Source organism: Sus scrofa, chromosome 6, assembly GCF_000003025.6.
Source record: "Sus scrofa isolate TJ Tabasco breed Duroc chromosome 6, Sscrofa11.1, whole genome shotgun sequence".
In the NCBI taxonomy this organism is placed as follows: Eukaryota; Metazoa; Chordata; class Mammalia; order Artiodactyla; family Suidae; genus Sus; species Sus scrofa.
Genome location: NC_010448.4, coordinates 42,942,137 through 42,968,655, shown reverse-complemented (window position 1 = coordinate 42,968,655; position 26,519 = coordinate 42,942,137). Strand labels below are relative to the sequence as shown.

Below are 26,519 nucleotides of genomic sequence, written 5' to 3'. Positions count from 1 at the left end.
GGTTATGGTGCTCATGGGCAGAATTATTGGATGCCAATCAACACTAAAGAAATCGGTCCTGCGACTAAGTTTTTAAAAGGGACCAGGGGGCATACTAATGATGTTTGGTGGACATCCTGCAAGCCATAGCAAATGGAAAAGCCCTTCATGTTTAACAGAAACCTTCACTCTTTGTTGAAGTCATCGATTTATGTTGTACGCGACGCTTGGAAGCAGGACGAGGCTGTAGGTGTGCCTAGGCATTCTGGAAACTGAAGAGACTGGGGTGGAAGGCAAGAAAACACTCTGTGATGGAAATGTCCTCTTCTGCCTGCCTAATCAGACCTTCCTCAGCTCTGGGCAAGTTAATCTGAGAACATTAATCAGGGAGGCACCCAGAGTGCCTTCACAGTCCCCGGCCACAGAGAGGGCACACAACTTCCTCCGCATTGGACAAACTCTTCCTTGGGGTCTGCTGGTGACAGCACCCAAGGCCTGGTTTAAGGGCCAATCCAGAGACCAGAATGTGTTCCACAATGAGACAAGAGGAACACTAGGACATAACGTTCTAGCAAAAATGTTTCTAGAATTCACATGCACACTTGTTTTCCAAAAGAATCTAGAATTTATTCTGCATGAAAACTAAAAACCAAAATGATCCCTAAGGTGCTATGGAGCTGAGGAGGGGACGTGGTGGTGGGGGCTCTGCCAGAGCTTGGCTCCTGCCCCACCGAGTAGGACAGGCCTACCCAGTTGGGGAGGGGCCCCAAAGCAAGGTCTCTGCAGAGCCCTGGATTCTACATGACAGGTGGCCTTGTACTCTAGCCACCCAAAGGGCCCAGTCGCCATCAGCCATCCTTGTCCGGGCTGCACCCCCTGGCCAGTAAATCCTCCCCTTCTGATGATGGCAAGGCCTCTGCTGACACGTCTTTTGCATCCATCCGGCAGAATACACATTTGGTGACAGTTTCATGGAAGAGGTCACTTTCATAGGTGGAGAAAGGCCTGTCACATTCTTCACACTGACATGAAATATTTTAAAAGAGTAGAAAGGAGGTGCTGATCAGAGGAGATGGAGGAGGGCCAAGGCCCTCTCTGGGGTCTCTGAGCCCACAAGGGTGGAACATGCAGGCCACTGAGAGGGAACAAGCACAGGCTGCTCCCTCTCTTCCCTCACAAAAGCTAGGCAGCTCCCGCCAGCTCATGCCCCAGGAATAAAGAGCCAGTTGACAGCGGAAAAGACAGGGGATGTCCCAGCCTTTGCTCTGGGCAGAGCAAAACTGCACAGCGAGGGGGTTACCCTAACTCCCCGACATCCTGGGAACACCTAACTTTTGAGAATCAAGTAGGCAAGATTTCTGAACAAAGCAAGAATTTTTACTAGATGGTGAAGGTACCTGATATCCTCTATCTCTGAGCCTGTTTCTAGCCAAAGCAGCACAGCTCACTTGCCACATCTGCTCCCCTCCAAGTAAGACACAGGGTAAGTCTCTCGGGCCATGGGCAGAGGTCTCTGAGGGGGTCCCACCCCAGCATGGTCCCTGTGAGACACGCCTGCAGGTGGCATGCCCTGGCACTCCAAGCTCCTGTGTTTTGCCACCCTTGCCCGCTCCAGAGCATCAAAGCCTGCAGGAGAGGAGGAGCAAACCCCTGGCCAGGGCAAGCCCTCTGGCCTCTGAGGCTTCTCATGCTGGTTAAGAGTAAGTCAAATGCAGCAAGCTCATCTTTGCTACAGCTTCAGGTGAACTTCTTTCTTTTGCAAGAAAGAAATTAAATCCTTTACTTATCTTATTCTATGGCATACTTTCCCATAACCCAGGCCCAGAACAGCAGGGCTCAGAGGAGGCAGCTCCTGAGTGCCGCCCTGGGGGCAGGTGGGGAACACAAGCCCAGCTGTGTAGCCAGTCAGCTTCCAGGACCCAGGAGCCAACATGACCACAAAGGCCATGAGACAGCTGGCCACGAAAACCCAGTCCACATGGGTCCCGCCCCTCACCTCCCTGCCCCAGTGCCATCCCCCAACCTAGCCACCCCCAGAAGTGGTAGCTCCTAGCTGGGCCTTCTGAGCAGAGACAGGCCTAAGGGCTCCAGGATCCACAAGGGCCCAGCAGGGACTCCTTAGCCTCTCCAGGTGGCAGTCAGGTGCCTGTACTGCAAGGCCCCAACAGGGACTGGCCTTGCTGCCCAGGGCTAGTGAAGCAGGAGATATGCCCACTGTACCACGTGATCACCCATGAGAGAACTGACCTGAGCCCCTTCCATGGAAAATGGGGGGGCCTGGCTGGCTCTGCTGCAGGAGTGTAGGAGGCCCACACTGGTCCAGCTGTGTGCCAGCCATCCCTCCAAGACAACCTGGGGCCTCGTCTCCTCCCACTCACCCCACTCACTCCACCCCTCAGCACCAGGCTCACTATTGCCTCAGGGTCTCCACACCTGCTGTTCCCTCTGCTGGAACTCTTCCCTGAAATAGCTGCACGATTCATTCCCTCACCACTTGCAAGTCTTTGAACAAAGGTCACCTCAAAAGGTGACCTATCCTAACCCCCTTTAAAATGTTGCAACCACCAGCACTCCCTCCCCTTTTCTATGTTGTTTTTCCCCAAATTACTGATAACCATGTGACTTACTACATATTTTTCTTATTTCTTTCTTCGTCGTTTGTCTCCCATTTTAGAAATGTAAGCTCTCTCAGGGTGAAAACTTCAATCTGTTTGGTCATAGCTTTTTTGTTTTCGTTTTTTTTGCTTTTTAGGGCCATACTTGTGGCATATGGAAGTTCCCAGGCTAGGGGTCAAATCAGAGCCACAGCTGCCAGCCTACACCACAGCCACAGCAACTTTAGATCCAAGCCATGTCTGCGACCTACACCACAGCTCACGGCAACACTGGATCCCCAACCCACTGGGCGAGGCTAGGGATAGAACCCGCATCCTCATGGATCCTAGTCAAGTTTGTTAACCGCTGAGCCATGAAGGGAACTCCCTGTTTGGTCACAGTTTTATCTCCAGTTGCCTAATAAATGTTTGCTCCAATAATAAATTAATTAGTAGAGGGAACCAATGAAAGCCTTCATTTAGCTTCATTTTACCCAGTACCAACCTGTTTCATCTTTAAGCCCAGGGCCTTCTTGTACTCGATTACCAAAGGAATTTGGTCAGTTTCTTCAATATTCCATAGCCTCATGGTCCTATCCTAAAAGAAGTTAAAGACCAAACCAGGAGTCACAAAATGTGCTCGTTAGGCTCAGAGGACCCAGGGAGGTGTATGGCATCCAGGTTACGTGGGGAGAATTTTGACCCGCAGAGGGACAGAATTAGGGTGACCAACTGTTCCAGTTTCTCCAGCACCAGCCCAGCCTCAGCACTGGAAGCCCTATGTCTCCGCATACTCTTTTCAGGCTGCAAAAAGTCTCACTTTTCTGCAGTGGGGGTAGAAGTTTGAAGGGGAGTACAAAACCCATATAGTGCCCCCCCCCAAATAGAAGCTGAAAGCAAAACTATGTTTAATGCCAAATGAATATGCCTACATGATCCTGTCACTATTTTCCATGACTCCGCTCTTGTGAACCCTTCAAGTGATATGACTTCAGTATTCAACTTAACTGCACTGTAATTGTGTTAAGAGTCTGCCTTTGACTTTACCTGGGGATCAGCTGTGGTGCTTTGTTTCAAGATAGTGCTAAGTAGAATTTTTAATGTTGTGAATATTGTGTTCATGTTTTCTAAGAGTTCAGATAATGAAAATAAGAACAATTACAAGAACAATCCCAGCATGGGAGTTCCCTTTGTGCCTCGGTGGTTAACAAACTGGAGTAGGATCCAGGAGGACTTGGGTTTGATCCCTGGCCTGGCTCAGTGGGTTAAGGATCCAGTGTTGCTGTGAGTCATGGCATAGGTTGCAGACACGGGGGGCTCAGATCCCGAGTTGTTGTGGCTGTGGTGTAGGCCAGCAGCTGTAGCTCCAATTAGACCCCTAGCCTGGGAACCTCCATATGCCAAAGGTGCGACCCTAAAATAGCAAAAAAAAAAAAAAAAAAGGAAACATTATAAAATACATTTTTCTTTTTTTTTTTTTTTGTCTTTTTGCCATTTCTTGGGCCGCTCCCACGGCATATGGAGGTTCCCAGGCTAGGGGTCGAATCAGAGCTGTAGCCACCAGCCTACGCCAGAGCCACAGCAAACAGGATCCAAGCCACATCTGCAACCTACACCACAGCTCATGGCAACGCCGGATCCTTAACCCACTGGGCAAGGCCAGGGATCGAACCCGCAACCTCATGGTTTCTAGTCGGATTCGTTAAGCACTGCGCCATGACGGGAACTCCAAATACATTTTTCTTAATCATACTTGCTTAATTATCTTACTACCAGGTACTATTCATTGCCATTTTTAACTACTCCTATTGTTTAAATAATAGCATTTATGTAACAGAAAAGTAGATAATTTCAAATAAGCACTCTTTTTTTTTTTTTTTTTTTTTTTTTTTTTTTTTGTCTTTTTGCTATTTCTTTGGGCTGCTCCCGCGGCACATGGAGGTTCCCAGGCTAGGGGTCGAATCGGAGCTGTAGCCACTGGCCTATGCCAGAGCCACAGCAACTCAGGATCCAAGCCACGTCTGCAACCTACACCACAGCTCACGGCAACGCTGGATCCTTAACCCACTGAACAAGGCCAGGGATCGAGCCCGCAACCTCATGGTTCCTAGTCTTATTCGTTAACCACTGCGCCACGACAGGAACTCTGATAAGTACTCATTTTTGATACTTTGTCTTGTACTTTTACTTTTTTCCACCTTTATTGAGATATAATTAAATTATAATTATGATTAATCATTTTTCATATTTTTAGGCTAAAGTCATAACACATTGGCATATTGTTTTTTTCCCCCTGCTTTTTAGGGCTGCACCTGTGGCATATGGAAGTTCCCAGGCTAGGGTTCGAATCAGAGCTGCAGCTACCGGCCTACACCACAGCCGCAACAATGCGGGATCTGAGCTGCATCTATGACCTACACCACAGGCATTTCACTTTTATTATGTGTCATATTATTACGGGTATTTTGGGGTCAGGTGTGGCAGCATTCCGCATTGGCTCTCTGCAAAGTTGATCATGGTGGGCAGAGCCTTGCCCACATTTTCATACACCTAGAAAACCCAACCCAGAGAAGAAGATAGCTCTAATAATAGGTGGGACCCCACTTCTCTGGTGCTCACATGTGAAGGACAGCTGTTAAGATATCCTAGGCTGGCGGCTATGTGCCGAGGATACAGCAGTGGGGGGAAGACCCGCCTGGAACCTCAGGGTGGTCTGATCATCCACAAGCTGACCCCTTCCCCTCCAAGGCCCCCTACTGGCTCCATCACACTCTTCAGTCTACACAGGACTTTGCTCCAACAAAACTCAAATGACAACAGTGCAAAGAAACACCTGGCAACTTCCTACATGAGCAAAGGGAAGGCCCACCTCCCACATTCCCAGGCAGTTCCCCAGATGGAGAAGGCCTGGTCAGGTACGGCCTTCAGAAGGAGCCGCCCAGGAGTTTTACTTGACCGTACACGTCTGCTAACACCAAGTCTCGTGAATGCGATTGAGATTTTTAAGTCACTCAGAGGTTGGACACTTTTTTTTTTTTTGCTTTTTTTTTAAGGCCGCATCCGTGGCATATAGAAGTTCCCAGACTAAGGGTCAAATTGGAGCTACAGCTGCCAGCCTAGGCCACAACAACATGGAATTTTTTTTTTCCTTTTTTTAGGGCCACAACTGCAGCATACAGAGGTTCCCAGGTTAGGAGTCGAATCAGAGCTGTAGCTGCCGGCCTAGACCACAGCCACAGCAACGCCAGATCCTAGCTGCATCTTCGACCTACACCACAGGTCACAGCAACGCTGGATCCTTAACCCACTGAGCGAGGCAGGGATTGAAACTGCATCCTCATGGATGCCAGTCAGATTCGCTTTCACTGAGCCACAATAGTTGCTCATGGACTTTGAACCACGTCTGCAAACCACTCCACAGCTCACGGCAATGCCAGATCCACAACCCACTGGGTGAGGCCAGGGATCGAACCAGCATCCTCATGGATACTAGTTGGATTTGTTTCCGCTGCACCACAATGGGAACTTTGCCAAAAGACTGGCCACTTTTACCTTTGAAGCAGACAGGATCCATTTCTTGTCATTGCTAACGGCAACATCCATCACCCAGTCAGTATGGCCCTGAAGAAAAAAATATAATTTTAAGAGGATCTAGAGAAAAAGCCTTTGCAAGAACAACAAAAACCAAAAAACAAAGTCAAGAATCCAATGTTGCCTACATTTAAGAGCAACCAATTGGGCTCCCCTGGTTTCACCAAGGACATTTAAGGTGGAGTACAAAGTATAAACGCTTGTGATTCATGTGTAAATTGTGACACCATATGCATTTTTCAAAACAGTACTCTGGGGAGTTCCCTGGTGGCCTAGCAGGTTAAAGATCTGGGGTTGTCTCTGCTGTGGCTCAGGTGGCTGCTCTAGTGCAGGTTTGATCCCTGGCCTGGGGAACTCCCACAGGCCAGGCGCACGGCCAAAAAAAAAAAAAAGCATGATGGGAAAAAAAGTGTTATATTCCCAGCTGGTGCTAGAGCACCTCTTGCAGGTTTTTGTTTGCACTCTTTGTTCTAGGAAATACCACTCAGATGTCCTGCTGGTGAGGGAGCTTTGGGCTTCAGGTCACTGCAGGTCTACCCATTGTGGCTTCAGTAAATGGGGGTTGTCGTCCTCAGGTAAAAGGAGATGAGAGGATATAGGTACCCTTGCTGGTTCAGACACTTAATGATGTTGGAGCTGTCAGCATCTTTTTCACTCTCTGGCCTTTCCCTAAAGGAAAGAGGTGACCTGCAAGGTGTTAAACTGCCATGCATCACAAAAGGATAGGACTTTGATTGTGGGAGACTAGAGGGAGGAGAGAAAAGGAGCCAGAAGAGAAGGAGCAGCGCAGGGACAAAGGGGCTTTTAACCCCAGTGAGTTTGAACACACTCAGGGTTTTTGTTGTGGCTGTTGTTTGGATTTTTGTTTGTTTGGTTTGGGGTTTTTCTGGCCGAGCCCACAGCTTGTGGAAGTTCCCAGGCCAGGGATCAAACCTGAACCACAGCTGTAACCAAAGCCACAACCAGGATCCTTAACCAGCGGCGCCACGAGGGAACTCCCATTCCGTTTTAAGCTATTTCTTTGCTGCGATGTAAACTCCCTGTGCCTCTCCAAACCCACCAAGAAGAGGGTCAGACAGAACAGCCCTGGGAGCCTGAAAGTTATGGTGATCAAGGGGGATGCTGTCTACACTGGGGTCACAGGGAACAGACAGACCAAGAGTAGTGAACACAAGCATTCACAGCCAGAGGTGGCCGAGAGACCACAAAGGCGGCCAAGGATGCAGAAATCGTGGGGTGGAACAGAGGCACCAAAGGAGCCCGTCCTGGGACTGCTGCACCTCTGGACTCTCGCTCTGGTGGAGAGCCACAGAGCCACTTTGGGCTGAGGCTCCTCTAACTTGCAGCCAAAACACCCAGTTGACCCTTCTGGAGCCCCACAGCTTTCTGCACCTGCCCCATGATGGCATTCATCCTTCTGCACAGTCATTTCTGCTGTCTATAGACACAGCCCCTGCAGTGTTTTTGCATTTGCTCCTCCATCTGCCTGGAATGCCCTTGACCCAGACCCTCACCATTCAGTTCTCAGCTCAGGGGCCACTTTCTCCAAGAGGCCCTCCCAGCCCACCTACTGTGGGTTCCCCCCGGAGTCTGTTTCTAGCACGTCACTCTGCTGTGGGTTCTCCATGTCACTCACCACTGCCGAGAATTTGTTGGTTCCTTGTCTGTCCTTCCCCACAGGGGCGTCAGCTCCATTGGGAACATTTAGATCTGTCTCACCCACTGTTGTATCCCCAGCACCCAGCACCCAGCATGAAAGGACTGAAGAATAAAGCTCAGATCCTCTATCTGATGCTGACATTGGTACCTTGAGGAAGAGCTTCCGGTAGCCTTCTCCTACATCCCAAATAGCCACAACCCTGTCGAATCCTCCAGACACGAGAAAAGAAGCTGGAACACAAAACAAAAGAGTCTCAGGTGGGGGTCACCTTTCCCAGGCAACTGCTTCCTCCTCTGGCGAGGCCAGAGTCGGCCAAGGGATGCATTTGTGAGGTCCCCCCCGTGGCTCAGTCTGAGGATACTCAAACCCCCAACTCAACAACCCAACCAATTAGACTCTTGCCATGCTCTTCATGGTAGCTGCGTTCTAGGAAGTCATCCCAAACACTCAATGAGTGATGACTGGACCACTGTTCTTGGGGGAAATCTGGGGTTAGGTTCCTTGGAGTCTCTGGTTGCAACGTTTTCATCAACCAATCAATGCATACCCTTGTTTTCCATCTGTTTTGTTTTGTTTTTGTTTTTGCTTTAGTTTTTGTTTTTGTTTTTGGCTTTTGTCTTTTTAGGGCCACACCCGTGGCATATGGAAGTTCCCAGGCTACAGGTCTAATCAGATGTAGCTGCTGGCCTACACCACAGCCACAGCAACGCCAGATTGGAGCCACATCTGCGACCTACACCACAGCCACAGCAATGCCAGATCCGAGCCGCATCTGCAACCTACACCAAAGCTCACGGCAACACCAGATCCTTAACTCACTGAGCGAGGCCAGGGATCGAACCTGCATCCTCATGGATGTCAGATTCATTTACGCTGAGCCACAACAGGAAACTCCTCTATCTGTTTCTGTTTAAAGACACCTTATTGGATACATATAGCTTATTCATTACCATTGAATTCCTGGCCATCAGTGCTGTAACTCATGCCTGAACAAAGCTGATCTAACACGCGTTTTCCGTGTAGGGCACATCACGGCCTACCTGCGCTTAGTGACACTGAAAAGCACTGCAGCAGTATGCTCAGGGGCCACTTTCAACAGCAAAGTCATCCACAAAAGCACAAAGTGCAAAAAACGTGGGACTAAATAGATAATAAAAAAGACACGTTGGAGTTACTGTCATGGCTCAGCAGAAATGAATCTGACTGGTATCCAGGAGGATGCAGGTTCAATCCCTGGCCTCACTCAGTGGGTTAAGGATCCGGCGTTGCCGTGAGCTGTGGTATAGGTCATAGACGCAGCTCAGATCCCTTGTTGCTGTGGCTGTGGTGTAGGCCGGCAGGCGTAACTCCTATATAACCTGTAGCCTGGCCCCAGGCACATTCCATATGCCACAGGTGGGGCCCTAAAAAGACAAAAAATAAAAATAAAAAGGACACCTTATGATAAGAGAATTGAAAGAAGGCAGAGAGTTGTCTTGTTCAGCCTCAGCTGGGAACGTGTGCATGCAGCAAGCTTGTTGCTGCTCTACACGTGCCCATGGGTGGCTGCAGAGGTGCCGTGAGTATGGATTTTAGGATTACAAATAAATGCGACCAAGTAGGTAAATTCACAAACGTGGAGTCTGCAAGTAGTGGTGATTATCTATATGCAGCTCTGGAACGTATAAAGCCAAGGATAGGAGTGGTGGGGCCCCTCTTAGGGGGCTCTGACTTACACAGAGGCTACTTCTGAAGAGGGAAACATTTCTCAAGTCAGGTCCGATCACGTGCTTATTGGCTGGGTACCCCCGACACACAGAGCAAGCCCACTCCCCCGCCAGGACTGCGGAGTAGAACACTCGGCTCCTGGGTATCAGGAATATTCACCACCCTCACTGGGGCCAGCTGCCCCTGGTAGCTTCCTGCCATTGTTCCTGATCACATCCATACACCTTCACCCAGAAACAGCTCCCCAGTTTCCCATGGAGAAATACCCCTCGCATACTCTCAGCCCCTCCAATTCAGAGGGTACCGACTCTGACTTCTAGCTCCAAGGATGGGCAGGGGCCTCAGGCCTGGCCAGTCAGAACAATTCACCCCCTGCTAAAGGGGCTGGTTCAGAGGTGGGCATGTGGCCCCAGCTGGGCCACTTGGGAGTCTTCCATGGAACCTGTGCTGGCACTGTCAGAAAGAGACTTGCTCTTTCTCCAGGATCGCCAGTGGCCAGAATGGTTCTTGGCCTGGACCACCAAAGGCCATCTTTGCCACCTTGGGGGGAAAGGTCAAAGAAGAGAGAAGTTGAGCTGAGGGACAGAGTGGAAGGGTTGAGCACAATGAGTGAGAGCACACTGCCTGAAGTGTCTGGATCCAGCCACTCCTGAAGGGAGATCAGCTCCTGAACTTGCCTGTTTAGAGAAGTTAATTAATTTTGTTGCTTAAGCCACATCAAGCTGACTTTCTGTCATTTGCAAAATTATGCGTATGGATCTCACTCACTCCTGGCTTTTCTGTTCTCGTGGGAAATAAATCTACCCTCATTGTTGGCATCACTGGGAAGCCTCTCTGTACTTAGGTAAGTCTGTGAATGGAACGCGAGGAACGCTGCCCCGCAAGCCCATGGGTGTGGAATCCTTTGGCATGTTAATTACTCACTGTCTCTGGCAAAGTGGCAGGAGCTCACAGAACCTTCGTGGCCCTGCATCAGAGTCACACAAGCTCCGCGGTTCCGAAACTCCCCTGTATGGACGTTCCATATTTTTAAGGTTTTATCCCAAGAGCTTGTACACAGGAAATGGCCACTGAAGGTGAAACAGCAGTTTGAGATTGCATTGGTATGTGCCCTGCAACACACATGGAAAGGTGCCAACATCAGCCCTTCACTCCTGGAGGATCTGAGGACACACTTAAAAGGAAAGTCAGTGGGAGTTCCCATCGTGGCTCAGCGGAAACGAATCTGACTGCATCCATGAGGACACAGGTTCAATCCCTGGCCTTGCTCAGTGAGTTAAGGATCTGGCATGGCTGTGAGCTGTGGTGTAGACGGGCTGCTGCAGCTCCAATTCAACTCCTAGCCTGGGAACCTCCATATGCTGCAGGTGAGGCCCTAAAAAGACAAAAAGACAACAACCAGAAAAAAAAGGGGGGGGGGGACATCAGAGCTCCAATGGGACCTAACAGACATCAATCCTTCAGTCACTGTCTGCACCTTGGGTGAGAACCACACTGCCCTTGGGTGAGAACCACTGCTCTAGGAACTGCTCGAGGCTTGAGGGAAAAGGGCAGCGGAAGAGGTGTCAGTGATGGTTAATGGATGGACAGCCTTTTGGGTTCAAAGGCTGTCTCTTCCGCACATTCTCCCGCCCCTTCTCTCTAAGACATGGGGGCCTGGCTCCTTCCCTAGTTCTCCTCTCTTGCTCCTCTTTCACCTACTCCTCATTTTTTTTTTTTTTAGGGCTGCACCTGTGACATATGGAGGTTCCCAGGCTAGGGGTCCAATTGGAGCTGCAACTGCCAAGCCTCCACCACGGCAACACAGAATCCTTAACGCACTGAGTGTGTGTGTGTGTGTGTGTGTGTGTGTGTGTGTGTGTGTGTGTGTATGACTCAGTCACTAAGCTGTACAGCAGAAACTGATACAATGCTGTAAATTAACGCTAATAAAAAGAAAAGAATGATGGAGTTCCCATCATGGCACAGTGGAAACAAATCCAACTAGGTGCCATGAGATTGCAGGTTCCATCCCTGGCCTTGCTCAGTGCGTTAAGGATCCGGCGTTGCTGTCAGCAGTGGTGTAGGTCACAGACACGGCTCAGATCTGGGGTTGCTGTGACTGTGGTGTAGACCAGCAGCTCCAGCTCTGATGTGACCCCTAGCCTGGAGACTTCCATATGCTGCTGGTGTGGCCCTAAAGATACAAAAAAAAAAAAAAAAAAAAAAAAGAATAACCACATGGACATTTTAGAACTGACAACTACAACAACAAAAAAACCCTCAGTGCAGCACTCTGGACAGGAATTGGAGATGCTACAGGTGGACATGGGCTGGGCAGCAGCAGGTGTGCAAGTGGAATCCAGGAGGGCATGAGTGGAGGGAGTGGGGACTCCTGCCACCTCCCTGGCCTCCCAGAGCCTCCTCACTTGGTGATGGTGAGCAGTGTGGCCTGAGATGTAACATCCCAGATCTTGATGCTCCTGTCGAATGAGACGGAAGCCACCTTCTGGCTGTCGGGGTCAAAGCAGCACGCGGTGACCGACATCCCGTGATGATCTGAGGCACAGGGAAAGTGACTGATTACCCCTGTGTTCTGCACTCTGGGCCACCTGCACCATGGGACACAGGGGCTTCCTCTGCTCCCCTAGAGAGTGACCACATTACAGAAACACAACTCTGGTTTTCACAAGGGACTCTTCACTCCCATGGACACTTTCTGTGGGCCTGCTGTGTATCAGCCTTTGAGCAAGGAGCACTGCCCTTTGGAGCTCCCATCATGGCGCAGTGGAAAAGAATCCGACTAGGAACCATGAGGTTGCAGGTTCGATCCCTGGCCTTGCTCAGTGAGTTAAGGATCCGGCGTTGCCGTGAGCTGTGGTATAGGACACAGACATGGCTCAGATCCCACTTTGCTGTGACTGTGGTGTAGGCTGGTAGCTGCAGCTCCCATTCAACCCCTAGCCTGGGAACTTCTGTATGCCCTAAAAAGTACAGCCCTAAAAAGATTTTTAAAAAAAAGAAAGAAAAGAAAACACTGAAATACTTTAAGTGCATTATTAATAATCATTGTGATTGTTTCCACATTTTAACAATGCAGATAAAATACTAAGAAGGTTGGGCCTCCACTCAGTAGAAGACTGGGCTTTAAATGTCCACGTGAGGTTGGAATAGAACGTTGTTTCATTTACAACAAGCATGAGACTGAGCAGAGCCTTAACCAGTCTTGGTTTTAACTGTCAGTGCTTTTATCAATCCATGTCCCATCTTTAATGATGTGGTTCATAGCGTTGCGGGTTCACCAAATAAAGCAATGGAAGTGGCTGTTACCACCATGGACAGAACAGAGCAGAGAGCCCATGAAAACTCACCTTTGATGTGGGACACGGTGGTGGTGTCTTTCGCATCTATTATACAGATGCCGCAGTCCACATCCAAGCCTGACACCACGTATTTACCATCAGGGGAGAACTTACAGGAGACGATGAAGGTTTCATGACTGAGCTTCCACTGAAATAAGGCCAGAAGCAAAAAGCTTAAAAGCTTTGGCACAGCGAAGGAAACAATAAACCAAACGAAAAGATAATCCACAGAATGGGAGAAAAATCATTGCAGATGAAGCAACCAACAAGGAATTAATCTCCAAAACATACAAACAACTCATGCAGCATGATATCAAAAAAACAAACAACCCCGTCAAAAAATGGGCAGAAGATCTAAACAGACTTTCTCTGAAGACGACACACGGATGGCCAAAAAACACCTGAAAAGATGCTCAGCATCCCTAATTATTAGAGAAATGCAAATCAGAATTACAGAAAGGTGTCACCTCACGCCACTCCGGATGGCCATCATCAGAACGACTACAAACCATAAGTGTTGGAGAGGGTGTGGAGAAAAGAGAACCTCCAACACTGCCGAGAATGTAAACAGGTACCAGCACTAAGGAGAACAGTATGGAGGTTCCTCAAAAAACTAAAAATTGATTCAGTAATCGTACTCCTCGGGATTTGCAGTACCATGGATGGAGCTAGAGATGGTCACACTAAGTGGAGGAAGACAGAGAAAGACAAATACCGTAGGATATCACTTACATGTGGCCTCTAAAAAAAGATATACCCCCCCCAAAATGATACAAAGGAACTTATTTACAAAACCGAAATAGACTCCCAGGCATAGGCAACAACCTTATGGTTACCGAAGGAGAAAGGGAGGGAGGGATGAATCAGGAGTTTGCAATTAACAGGTACACGCTACGATATATAAAACAGATGAATTAACAGGGACTGGGGAACTATATTCAACCTCTAGTAATAACCTATAATGGAAAACCATCAAAAATCTCATATATACTTAAAACAGAGTCACATTGCTATACGCTTGTAACATTATAAATCAACTATACTTAAAAAAATTTTTTTTTGTCTTTTTAGAGCCACACCCTCGGCATATGGAGGTTCCCAGGCTAGGGGTGGAATCGGAGCTGTAGCCGAGGGCCTACGCCACAGCCACAGCAACGCGGGATCCGAGCCGCGTCTGCAACCTACACCACAGCTCATGGCAACGCTGGATCCTTAACCCACTGAGCAAGGCCAGGGATTGAACCTGCAACCTCATGGTTCCTAGTCAGATTCGTTAGCCACTGCACCACGATGGGAACTCCTAAGATTGTTTTTTTAAGGAAAAAAAAAAGGAGGGAGAGGAGAGATGATGAGAAGCTCTGGGGCGAAGGGCGTCAGGATGGGACAGGAGACCCAGAGGGGCCCCTGAGCAGGGACAAGGCTGCCCAGGCACTAGGAAAGAGAGACAGGGGACCTTGGGCCAGTTTGGATGCATGGATGGTGTCCCTTCCAAATTGGAGAACAGACTGAGAAGGGCACAGAAGCCTTGTGCCTCAGCTCTACTTCCTGACATCACACAAGGGAGGGTCTCTCTCTCTCTTTTTTTTCTTTAAATTTTAGGGCTACACCTGCAGCATATGGAAGTTCCCAGGCTAGGGGTTGAATCGAAGCTGCAGCTGCTGGCCTACACCACAGACACAGCAACACCGGATCTTTAACTCACTGACTGAGGCCCGGGATCAACCTGCATGGACACTAGTCGGGTTCTTAACCCACTGAGCTACAGTGGGGACTCCCAGGGAGGGTCTCTTTGCCCACACTGTTCCCTCAGCCTGGAAAGCCAGGCTCCGCATCCCGCAGCCCCACCTCTGCCTCCTCCCTTACATCCATCCTCCCACCCCTCCTCTGCCTGCTTCAGAGCGCTTTCCTTCCCCAAAGCCAAACTTCCATCATTTGGGGTCCTGAAAAGAATTCTCCTTTCCTAGTCTCACTCCACGACCCCCTCCAGGCCACCTAAGTTCCCATCCAGATCCTGCGCTGCGACATCTCCACTGGGGCAGAGCATACATACCAGCAGCTTGCCTGTTTCAAGGTCCCAAGCCCTCACCGTTTTGTCATAGGATGCTGCAACAATTCTGGAAATAAAATGACAAACACAGGGGTCTTAACAACCCAGACAATAATGCCTGTGGTTTCTATGAACAAATCATAAGAAATTCTTTATAGGAGTTCCTATCATGGCTCAGCAGTAACAAACGTGACTCGTATTCATGAGGACTCGGGTTCGATCCCTGGCCTCGCTCAGTGGGTTAAGGATCCAGCAATGCTGTGGCTATGGTGTAGGCCGGCAGCAGCAGCTCTGATTCGATCCCTAGCCTGGGAACTTCCATATGCCTCGGGCACAGCTCTATAAAGACGAAAAAAGAAAGAAAGAAAAGAAAACAGAAAAATTTTTAAATCATTCAATTTTTTAAAAAAGAAAAGACATTCTTTATAGAAAATGTCTATAATTTAGGACCATAATTGCAAATAATACCTGAATCTTTCTAAAGATGTTCCATGAGTCCCCCGCCTCCATCCCAAGAGAACAAGGGGTTCTCAATGAAAACACAGAGAGCTCCTACCACAGAAGGCACAACCGCACTGCTCCCTTTCATAGGCCCTCACCAACCAGATGGGTTCTGTTATATCTGGCACACGAAAGGTATCATTTCTTGTGTTCTGTAATTGACTGTCTTCTTCTGGGAAAAGATCTGCAAGGCACAAGGCTCAATCACTCCTTCCACTACTTACATGTCTATATGTTTTGTTTGGTTTTGTTTTTTGGCCATGCCTACAGCAAGCAGAAGTTCTGGGGCCAGGAATCAAACCCATACCACAGCAGTGACTTGAGCCACAGCAGTAACAATGCTGGATCTTTAACGCACTGAGCCACCAGGGAACTCCAATATCTCTCTCTCTCTCTTTTTTTTTTTTTTTTTTTTTTTTTTTTTTTTTTTTTTAGGGCCGCACATGCAGCATATGGAAGTTCCCAGGCTAGGGGTTGAATTGAAGCTGTAGCTGCCAGCCTACAGCACAGCCACAGCAAGGCCAGATCCAAGCCAGGTCTGTGACCTACACCACAGCTCATGGCAATGCCGGATCCTTAACCCACTGAGTGAGGCCAGGGATCAAACCCATGTCCTCATGGATACTAGTCAGGTTCGTTACCCTCCGAGCCACAATGGGAACTCCTTTTTGTTTGTTTGTTCGTTCTGATGTCTCTATTTTTACAGGAAAAGACTTTCATAGCTCATTGCATTCTGAAATGTTTTTTTAAAATAATATTCCTTAAATAATATATCTATTAAAATAATGTCTTATATTGCATGCTTCTATGGCAACTGTGTCCCCTAGAGAAGATAAATTCCCATGAAACTTAGATTCACACACTAGTTTTCACTAGACTAATTTGTAGCGGCTGCTCAGGGTAAGAGTAAATCCATTCTAAAGCAAACCCCTTGTCTTTTGGGGAGTTTCTCTTGTGGCTCAGTGGGTTACGAACCTGACATAGTGTCCATGAGGATGTGGGTTCAATCCCTGGCTTTGCTTAGTGGGTTAAAGATCCACCGTTGCCATGAGCTGTGGTGCAGGTCACAGACTTGGCTCAGATCTGGTCTTGCTGTGGCTGTGGTGTAGATGGGCAGCTGCAGCTCCGATTAGACCCCTAGCCTGGGAACCCCCATACGCCGCAGGGGTGGCCCTAAAAAGACAAAACAAACAAACAGTAAACCGTCCCCGGTGTGCACCCTTCCCTCTCACTTTCCTGACCAGAGTGAAATGAGAGCAAGTCACCTTCTGCTGTCAGCTGTGACGCTGCACTCAATAACAGGAGCTCCGGGCGCCGGCTCAAAATCCCGAACGACAGCTCCATCCATGGCATCCTCAAGTCAGAGGGAGAGAGGGGAGAGGGCAGCAGTCACTGAGGTGCCGAAGCTGTGTGCTGAGTTCAACGTCAGCCCTGAGCTGGTCTGAGAGCCCATAATCCTATGACTCTTACCCGGCCCAGAGGGCGAAAGGACATCCCCGCCACTCCCAGAGCTGGAAGAACACCCTCGCCGGCATCCCCAGCAAAGTCCCCCTCAACACCACAGTGGCTGATGGCAAACGGGCCACTCTGAGGGCAGAGCTGCACACAATTTCCTCAATCCCTACTGGCCAAAGGGGCATTGCAGAATCTAACAACATCTTTCAAGAACTTTCTAAAGTTCTTTTTTTTTTCTTTTTTTTTTTTTTGGTTTTTAGGGCCACACTCAGGGCATATGGAGATTCCCAGGCTAGTGGTGGAATCCATACCAGCCGCAGCCATACCAGATCCCAGCCGCATTTGCAACCTAAACCGAAGCTCACTGAGTGAGGACCAGGGATCAAACCTGAATCCTCATGGATACTAGTTGGATTTGTTTCTGCTGCGCCACAACGGGAACTCCCAAGGTTCCTGCTCTTTGACCCAGCAGTTCTACTCTGAGGGGTCTCTCCTAATGAAAGCATCTGAATTGTGGCCAAAGAATAACGCATGAAAAGGTTCATCACATGTTACGGGGGACAGACGGCAGACACACGGACATCAGTCTGCGTCCACCGAAAAAGGGAGCCGTTCAAATAAATTCTAACACATCCAGGAGTTTCTGTCGTGGCACAATGGTTAACGAATCTGACTAGGAACCATGAGGTTGCAGGTTCGATGCCTGGCCTCGCTCAGTGGGTTAAGGATCCAGCGTTGCCATGAGCTGTGGTATAGGTTGCAGATGCGGCTCAGATCCTGCGTTGCTGTGGCTGTGGCGTAGGCCCTCGGCTACAGCTCCGATTAGACCCCTAGTCTGGAAACCTCCATATGCTGCAGGAGCGGCCCTAGAAAAGGCAAAAAGACCCTAAATAAATAAATAAATAAAATAAAATAAAGTAACACATCCAACAGCGGAGCCCAAGCAACAGTTATCACGTGGAAGGGTGATAACTGGAGAACATGATGAGAACAAAGGAGGGTAATAACTGGACAATATGATGGGAGCAATCGGGGCAGCAGAGGGCAGAGTGCCTGTTGTGCTGAGATGAAATACTTTCAGTAAGAAATGTACGGAGTTCCCATTATGACTCGGTGGGTTAAGAACCTGACTAGTATCCATGAGAATGTGGGTTCCATCCCTGGCCTTGTTCAGTGGGTTAAGGACCTGGCATTGCCTGCAAGCTGTGATGGAGATTTGGCTCAGATCTGGAATGGCTATGGCTGTGGCCTAGGTCAGTGGCTGCAACTCTGATTCCACCCTAGCCTGGGAACCTCCATATACCACAGGTGCAGCCCTAAAAGATAAAAAAAAAAAGTAGTGTGAGGGTTTGCACATGCCCTTTGAGCCAGCATTTCCACCTTGAGGTATTCTCACATACTTGCAAAATGGCCTGGGTACAAGATTGCCCATGGCAGCATTTTTGGTTCATTTGTTTTTTGTCTCATTGTTTTAAATAGCAGAAGTTTGGAAGCAATCTAATTGTTCACCAGCAAGGGCGAGGTTCACCCACCTGGGGTGGGTGGGGTGCTCTGACCTGAACAAGGAGGCTCTATATGTGCTGATTATAAAAGAGTTCTTAGAAGTATTGCTAAGGAGTTCCCGTCGTGGCACAGTGGTTAACAAATACGACTAAGAACCATGAGGTTGCGGGTTCGATCCCTGCCCTTGCTCAGTGGGTTAAGGATCCGGTGTTGCCACGAGCTGTGGTGTAGGCTGCAGACGCGGCTCAGATCCCAAGTTGCTGTGGCTGTGGCGTAGGCCAGTGGCTATAGCTCCAATTCGACCCCTAGCCTGGGAACCTCCATATGCCGCAGGAGCAGCCCAAGAAATGCCAAAAAGACAAAAAAAAAAAAAAAAAAAGAAGAAGAAGTATTGCTAAGTGTGGGAGTTCCTGTTGTGGCTCAGTGGTTAACGAACCTGACTAGGAACCATGAAGTTTCAGGTTCGATTCCTGCCTTGCTCAGTGGGTTAAGGATCTGGTGTTGCCATGAGCTGTGGTGTAGGTCGCAGACAAGGCTCAGATCCCGTGTTGCTGTGGTTCTGGTGTAGGCTCCGCTTAGACCACTAGCCTGGGAACCTCCATATGCTGCGAGAGTGGCCCTAGAAAAGGCAAAAAGACAAAAAAAAAAAAAAAAAAAAAAAGTATTGCTAAGTGTGAAAAGCATAGATCAGGAGTTTTGTTTGGTGTTTAGAATGTTTTAAACTTTTCTCACTGTTCTGAAAGGATGTAACCAATTGTATTCCTTACTATCATGGCAAAATACTATTTTTTTTTCTCTGAATCTTAGTATTGTCTTTATTATGAGCTTTCTCATCACAAGCAATGGTTGGCATAATCAAATTTTTGAGTTATTTTTAAGGCAATCAAAAAAAAAAAAAAATCCCAGGAGTTCCTGTCATGGCTCAGCAGAAACGAATCTGACTAGTACCCATGAGGACACAGGTTTGATCCCTGGCCTCACTCAGTGGGTTAAGGATCGGGCATTGCTATCAGCTAGGGTGTAGGTCGCAGATGTGGCTCAGTTCTGGAGTTGCTGTGGCTGTGGTGTAGGCGGGCAGCTACAGCTCCAATTCCACCCCTAGCCTGGGAACCTCCATGTGCCACAGGTGCAACCCTAAAAAGCAAAAAAAAAAAAAAAAAAAAAGAGAGAGAGAGAGAAATTAAAACAGATGTTTGGGCCCAAGGTGGGTCTGGAGAGGAGGGAGAGAAGGGAGAGGCGAGGAGACATTTTGCCCCAGACACCACGATGGGAGAAAGTGCGGTGTAGGGTAAGGGTATAAGGGAGAGCTCTGGATGGGTCCCTAGTACGGGGCCTGAACCATCTGGACAGTCCCCACACCCTCCTGTCTAGTCTTCCTGGCTCCGTAGCCACCAATGACCCAGAAGGTGCTGTTCCAAGGTGATCCAGAGGGTGAGAAGCTATCCTCCACCTGGTTACCTGAACCCAGGACCCCACTTTGACTCACCCCCTCTGTCCCCTTCCTGTCCCTGAAGCCAGAGGAGACAGCAAAGCTCAAGCACCAACCATCCTCCCCGTGGGTCCCACCCCAGCCGCGGGGGCATCCATGGCCTGGCCCCTCATGTGGTCACTGTCCTCTCCCAACCCTGCCCCCTCCTCACCCCCTCCCGGCTGACCAGCAATGCCCCCAAACAGGCCTGCCAGGGTCTGCTGGCGATGCCCAGAAGACTTTGAAAGAGTTCGTGGGGGCCACCTTTTTGTGTCCTTGTCGGACCATCGCAGCCCTATTCCTGCACCTTCGAGCAGGAATCTGTGCTCAGGCCTCCCCTTCACCCCTCATGGACAGGTCCCAGGCCTGGCCATAATGCCATCTCTGTGGGTGGAGCTGAATAGTCAAATGAGAAGGAGACCCAGGCAGCACAGAGACCCCAGGCAGGCCTCAGGCACAGCCTCCAACCAAAGGTGGTGAGCCCTGGGTCCCATGGTCTCCATCCCTGCCCCCACTGCTTCCAAATCAACAGGCTGACAGCAGCCACACTGACCTCATCTCTCTCCACTGGCTTGACACCAGGGTGAGCCCTCCCTCTGCTGCTGCTTCTTGCGCTTTGCTCAGAAAGGTCTCTCCAGTCTGTGGGATGCTCGAATGTCTGGGGGCTCAGCAATGGGGGACTCTCCACAAGAGGTGGCATAAGCTTACGGGATGTTTTGGTTCCACCGAACCCTGGGCCACCTACCCACAGCTTCACGGTGCAGTCATAGGAACCACTGAGGAGCTTGGTATCATCCACACAGAAGTGACAGGAACTCACAATGTGCTGGTGTCCCTTCATAATTTTAAATGGGATCTGAAAAAAGGATAGACTGAGCACGTTCAGAATACTGGGCCAATATTTTAAAAATTAATAGAATTCCTATACACTTGCAATGAACAATCCAGAAAAAAAAAAAATTAAGAAAACAATTGCACCAAGGGAGTTCCCCTTATGGCCCAGCGGAAATGAATCCAACTAGGAACCATGAGGTTGGGGGTTTGATCCCTGGCCTCATTCATTGGGTTAAGGATCCAGTGTTGCTGTGAGCTGTGGTGCAGGCTGCAGATGCGGCTCAGATCTGGTGTGGCTGTGGCTGTGGCGTGGCCCAGCAGCTATAGCTCTGATTTGACCCCTAGCCTGGAAACTTCCATACGCTTCAGGTGTGGCCCTAAAAAGCAAAAAAAGAAAAAAAAAAGTATATAGATGTGAATTCCCATTGTGGCTCAGCTGTAATGAACCCAACTAGGATCCATGAGGATGCAAGTTTGATCCCTGGCCTTGCTCAGTGGGTTGAGGATCTGGCTACAGCTCTGATTCAACCCCTAGCCTGGTAACCTCCATATGCCGAGGGTGTGGCCCTAAAAAGAAAAAAAAAGAAGGGAGGAATTCTCTGGTGATGTTGTCACTGCTGAGGCTCAGGTTTGATCTCTGGCCCTTCTGCACGCTGGCCAATAAATAAATAAACAAATCATAAAAAGAAGGGAAATCTCAAATCAATCATCTAAACTTCCACTTTAAGAAAATAGACAAAGAAAAGCAAATTAAATCCAAAATCCAAGAAGAAAAGAAATAACAGGAATTAGAGCATAAATCAATGAAATTGAAAACAGGAAATCAAAAAACAATTAACACAAAAGCTGGTTCCTTTTTTTTTTTTTTTTGTCTTTTATCTTCTTAGGGCCACACCTGTGGCATATGGAGGTTCCCAGGATAGGGGTCAAATCAGAGCTATGGCTGCTGGCCTACAGCACAGCCACAGCAACACAGGATCCAAGCCTTGTCTGTGACCTACACCAGTGCTCACGGCAATGCCAGATCTTTAACCCACTGAGAAAGGCCAGGGATCAAACCCGCATCCTCATGGATACTAGCTGGGTTCGTTAACCACTGAGCCATGATGGTAACCCCCAAAAGCTGGTTCTTTAAAAAAAAAAAAAATCAGTAAAATTGATAAGCCTCTAGCCAGACTAAGAAAAAAGGAGAGAGAACACAGGTTACTGATATCAGCATGGGGACAGAGAGATGTCGGGAAAGCAGGGGTGCTATAAAGAAAAAAATGTGGCCTGCTATTCCAGTTCTACAAGGATCAAGTCCTCAGCCACTGCAGTCACTCACTCACCACTCACTGAGTCACTCCACCTAGTCACTGACTGAGGGGAGTTCAGGTCAGAGACAAAGTATTCTGCGCTTTGGATCTATCAACCTTTTTTTTTTTTTTGGTCTTTTTGCCTTTTCTAGGGCTGCTCCCACGGCATATGGAGTTTCCCAGGCTAGGGGTCGAATCGGAGCCGTAGCCGCTGGCCTACACCAGAGCCACAGCAACGCGGGATCCAAGCCGCATCTGCGACCTACACCACAGCCCACGGCCACACCAGATCCTTAACCCACTGAGCAAGGCCAGGGATCGAACCAGCAATCTCATGGTTCCTAGTTGGATTTGTTAACCACTGAGCCACAATGGGAACTCCAAGGATCTATCAACCTTAGATGGTTATGATACATACTTAAGGAAAATTTCATTGACCCCAGATCCTCTCATCTTCCCATTCATAGAAAAGCACTAAAATCATTAACTTGAGATGTCTGTTCTTTGTGATTAGCAGTAATCTTTCTAGGCTTGACGACGTGTTTTTCCCAGCAAAATAGTTCCTATACGTCCTGATTCCTCCCTTACCTCTTTGGAGCGGTTCCTCCGGGCTATCTGAGAGGCTGCCTCCCAGGCTATAGCCTAGAATAAAACTTAACTCATCTTGCAACAGAAGAAAGGCTGGGGGAAAAATGTAATTGTAATGTATACATGTAAGGATAACCTGACCCCCTTGCTGTACAGTGGGGAAAAAAAAAAACAAAAAACAAAACTTAACTCATGACTTCTACCTTATGCACTTTCTTTCAGCTGACAGTGCTGAGTTGTGGGAATGTGAGGGGATGTAGGACAGGACATTGAGGGATTTGGGGCTCTGCTGCCAGGCACTGCCCCCACGGATACAAGAACTCTGCATGCTAAGACCAGGTAGGGTGAGGCGGGCCCAGCAGGAGATGTAGGCATGAGGGGAGGTGCGAGTCCAGGGTTAGGGGTGGGGGTGGCGTGGACTGTGGGGAACGCAGAGTGTGGGAAGGCACAGAGATGTGCGGATGCGGTAAGTGATTAAAAAACCCTTTGCATCCAGGGAGAGGTGGGTAAGCCTGCAGAGAGACGCCTGACCGCCAGGGGGCGCAGGCAAAGCGAGCCAGACAGAGGGCGCTGGGGGGCGGGGCCTGCGGGCGCCGGGCGGGTCTGAGGGCGGGGCCTGGCGAGGCTCTGCCTGCAAACAGCCTTCCGATCCGGCGAGAGGTTACTCAGTCAGTGGTCAGCGCTGCCCTCCGCCGCCACGCAGGCGCCTTGGGGGCAGCTGCCTCTGGCTCGAGGCAAAACTCTCTCATTGCAAAAGCATAACTTTATCAAGGGAAAACCGAGCAGCAAGAGCGGAGAATCCCCCTACCCCTTCCGAATCTTTCTGGGCCCTCCTTTCAGACGATTTTTTGCGCAGAGTACTTTCGGGGTGCATTAGGTAGGGGGACCTCTAGGAGCCACGGAGGGAAGTTCCACACAAGGTGCATTGTCCGAGGCCCTAACAAATATGGCATATAGACGTCTGACGTTTATAAAAGCAAAAAAAAAAAAAAAAAAAGCTCTTTTTTAGGTTTATGTAGCATCCCATCAATACGTTCCCCAGGTGTTTCTGCGCCCGTTGATCGCGGTACTGCGGCACAGTGGGAACCGGGGAGCAAAGACCCCAGCCCTCGAGTGCGCGTGGCAGGGGCACAGGGACCGCGGGGCCTAAATGGGCCGGGGTGGGAGATGAGTGCAGCCACCGCACAGACACCAAGGAGAGCCAGATGAAGACAGCTTTAGACAGAGGGCGGGAGAGTCCCCCACCCCTGCATCCAGGAAGGGGGACAATGGGGACACCAGAGGCTGGAACGGCTTGAAGGTCAGCAAGTCAGAGGGGAGAGGAAAACAGAGAGAGGAGCCAGAGTCAAAACGGCCTGGAAGGTCACGGCCAGATCTCCCAACTTTGTCTTAAACGTGCCAGGAAGCCAGAGAGGTTTTGAGCCAATTATTTTTAAAATCTGTGACACATCTGCGTGTGTGAGTGTGCATTATTCAAAGGCTAAAACGAAGTGTTATCATTAAGGATGTTCTTAGCAAACCATCTTAGAGAGCAGGATGAAATCATCTGGAACATTATTATTCTTGCCTTATGCGCCTTCATTTCAAAGGATCGTTTGTTAACATTTTCATGCAGCTACGCAAGGGCAGTAACCTCACTGTATAAACACCTCCAGAGTGTACTGTTCTCAATCACTGCTCCTTTCTGTTTATTCCAAACCGTTTTCTCTTACTCCAGTTCTTTATTCTGATTTTTGTTGTTTGCCAGGGTGCTCCCTTGAGTAACTTTTTGTTCAAAGAGAAGCATCGTCTTTGAAGCTCTTAAAATGTCTTTCTGCTGGTTTTATGGAGGACCAGCAGTCTGGCCAAGTAAAGATTCCAAGTACAGAATCCAGGCACAAACGTTCCTCCAAGATCTTTGTATAACTTCTCAATTTCTGTCAACCAAATGGATCATACAAACCTTAGGCCAAAAAAAATCTTAAGCCACCTCAATATGCATGCACTGGAGACTGTGAAATCTGTCTGGGGCAGCCAGCCAATGGAATATGCTCCATCAAAAAAAGAACAAGGAAGCTGTTTCTTTACTAATATGGAAAGATCTCTGAAATAAGTTTTAAAAAAAATTAAAACCCAGGTGCAGAAAAGGCCTAAGGCATGTTTCCATTTATGTAAATTTTGCAAACAAACAAAAAAAAATGGAGGGGGCAGAATATATATGTATGTGCTGGTATGTGCACAAAATATCTTGTAAGGATACAGAAGAAACTAGAAACATTTGTTACCTCTGTAGAGGGAAAGGGGATAGTTGGTGGGGAGGGGTGCTAGGGAGACTCTTAGTGTTTAAGGAAAAAAAAAAACCCTTTTATATCTTCAATAGATGCTGGAATTGGATATCGGGGGATGGTCTATGGAGAACAGAAATAAAATACAACTCCTATGTTCTCCTTTCATTCTACTTAAAAATCAGAATAAATATCACAAATAAAAGCAAGCAAAGCACTGGCACACGCTGTGATTTCTCTTCAAACAGGCTTCCCCATGGAGACCCCAGTGCACCCCTGCAGGGGGCTGGCAGGGACAGTCAGCCAGTCGACAGTGCCACTTGTGGTCTTGGCTCCCAAGTCCTGTGACAGCTGGAGAAGCCTCCATCTCAGTCTGATCTCAGACTTTCCCATCTGCATGGGGACAGCCTCGCTCCTCCTATCCTTGCAACGCAGACATTTGCCACCTGTGGGTTCTATTTCCCTCCAGTCTTGCATTGAACGTGACCATCTCTTCTCACATAAGCTCTCAGTCTTTCTTTCCTGGTTTCCCTCCGTATTTCTCCTGCTCCCATTCCCACCCCCTCCCTTTCCAACACTTATATTCACATTGGCTCTTCTGCATCTCCTCTGCCTTCCTCTTCTCTTTTCTCTCAGAATTATTGTTCCTTTCTGGTTTTTTTCTCTGAGTTCCCAGAGAATACTGTGAGCTTGTTTTCTCATTTTTCTGTGTCAGTTCTCTGCTCTGACTTTACAGCCTCCATGGAGGATTTTGGTTTGGAAATCCTTTTTTTTTTTTTTTTTTAACCCCCAAGAATTCTCTTTGCTCACAGATGATTTCCTCTTCCCAGCCTCCAGCCTTTGTTTTATCAATGAAAGTCTTCTCAGTTATCACTGAGGATGCAAAGTAAGTGTTGTTGGGGTTTTTTTAGGTATTTTGTCATTATTATTCTAAGTTTTCTCTTACCTCTGGTGCCCTTTCATGGGTGACAGGACTTCTTCACTGACCCTAGGACCCGCACTTGGGAGTGTCACAGGAGGCATTTCTGGGCTGGGTCAGGAAACACCGACCTCCTCCCCCAGGATGGTTTCCCTGGGCTACCCTGCCCCTCCTCCAGCTGCCCCCATCCCCTGCAGCCATTCCACCCACTGGGTGTGCCTCAGGCAGGGGATTGGGCCCGGGCCTGGGCCTGGGCCTGGTAAGAAAGCCGCCCTCCCCGCCACCCCAGGTCCCCTAGCTGGCTCTCGAGCCCTCCCCACCTGTTGGGCACAAGTCTCATGCCCTCCCTGTGGGAGCGGTTCTGACCTTGGAGAGTGGCTCCTGGTCACCCCAGGACGTCTTCTCGTTCCATAATGTCTTCTCTGGCGTCCAGTGCTTTTCGGGTGGTGACGCCTCCCTGTCCAAGGCCAGGGGGTCAGGCGAGGGCAACAGCCGGCCCCGCCGCACCTCCAAGAACGACAGCCTGAAGGGACCTTAGGCCCTGAACAGGGCCACCCAGGTCAGCTAGCGGGGCTGGTGAGCACTGTCGCAGGCGTGGGCCAAAGACAGCTGCAGGTTACATCTCACCCTGATCCGGGGCTTTCGTGGAGCCGGGGGTAGCCGGGAGATGGGAGGCCATCTTGCAGCCCAGCCTGGCGGAGAACCGCGTCCCCGCATGTCCCCGCGCGTCCCCGCGCCCCCGGCGCGTGCCAGGTCTTGGGACCCGCTGGCCC

At 49.1% G+C, this 26,519-nt stretch overlaps 1 protein-coding gene across 1 annotated transcript; it reads right to left on the bottom strand.

The window, feature by feature from the left end:
* WDR88 (WD repeat domain 88) lies at positions 828 to 26,425 on the bottom strand. Its single transcript, XM_003127020.3, has 12 exons — positions 26,374 to 26,425; positions 26,113 to 26,279; positions 20,592 to 20,702; positions 16,686 to 16,774; positions 14,923 to 14,986; positions 12,882 to 13,020; positions 11,940 to 12,069; positions 10,456 to 10,643; positions 7,972 to 8,054; positions 6,126 to 6,194; positions 3,079 to 3,171; positions 828 to 1,001 (listed from the first exon to the last, which is right to left on the bottom strand). Exons 1-12 carry the CDS (start codon positions 26,423 to 26,425, stop codon positions 828 to 830), a joined length of 1,359 nt encoding a protein of 452 aa, XP_003127068.1.

Coding starts and splice junctions, on each gene's coding strand:
- WDR88 (XM_003127020.3), bottom strand. CDS start 26,425: ATGGCCTCCCATCTCCCGGCTACCCCCGGCTCCACGAAAGCCCCGGAT. Junction 20,703..26,112: donor ACCAGGAGCCACTCTCCAAG/GTCAGAACCGCT, acceptor TCCTTTTTTCAG/ATCCCATTTAAAATTATGAA. Junction 12,070..12,881: donor CACCGTGTCCCACATCAAAG/GTGAGTTTTCAT, acceptor CCTGTGCCTCAG/ATCATCACGGGATGTCGGTC.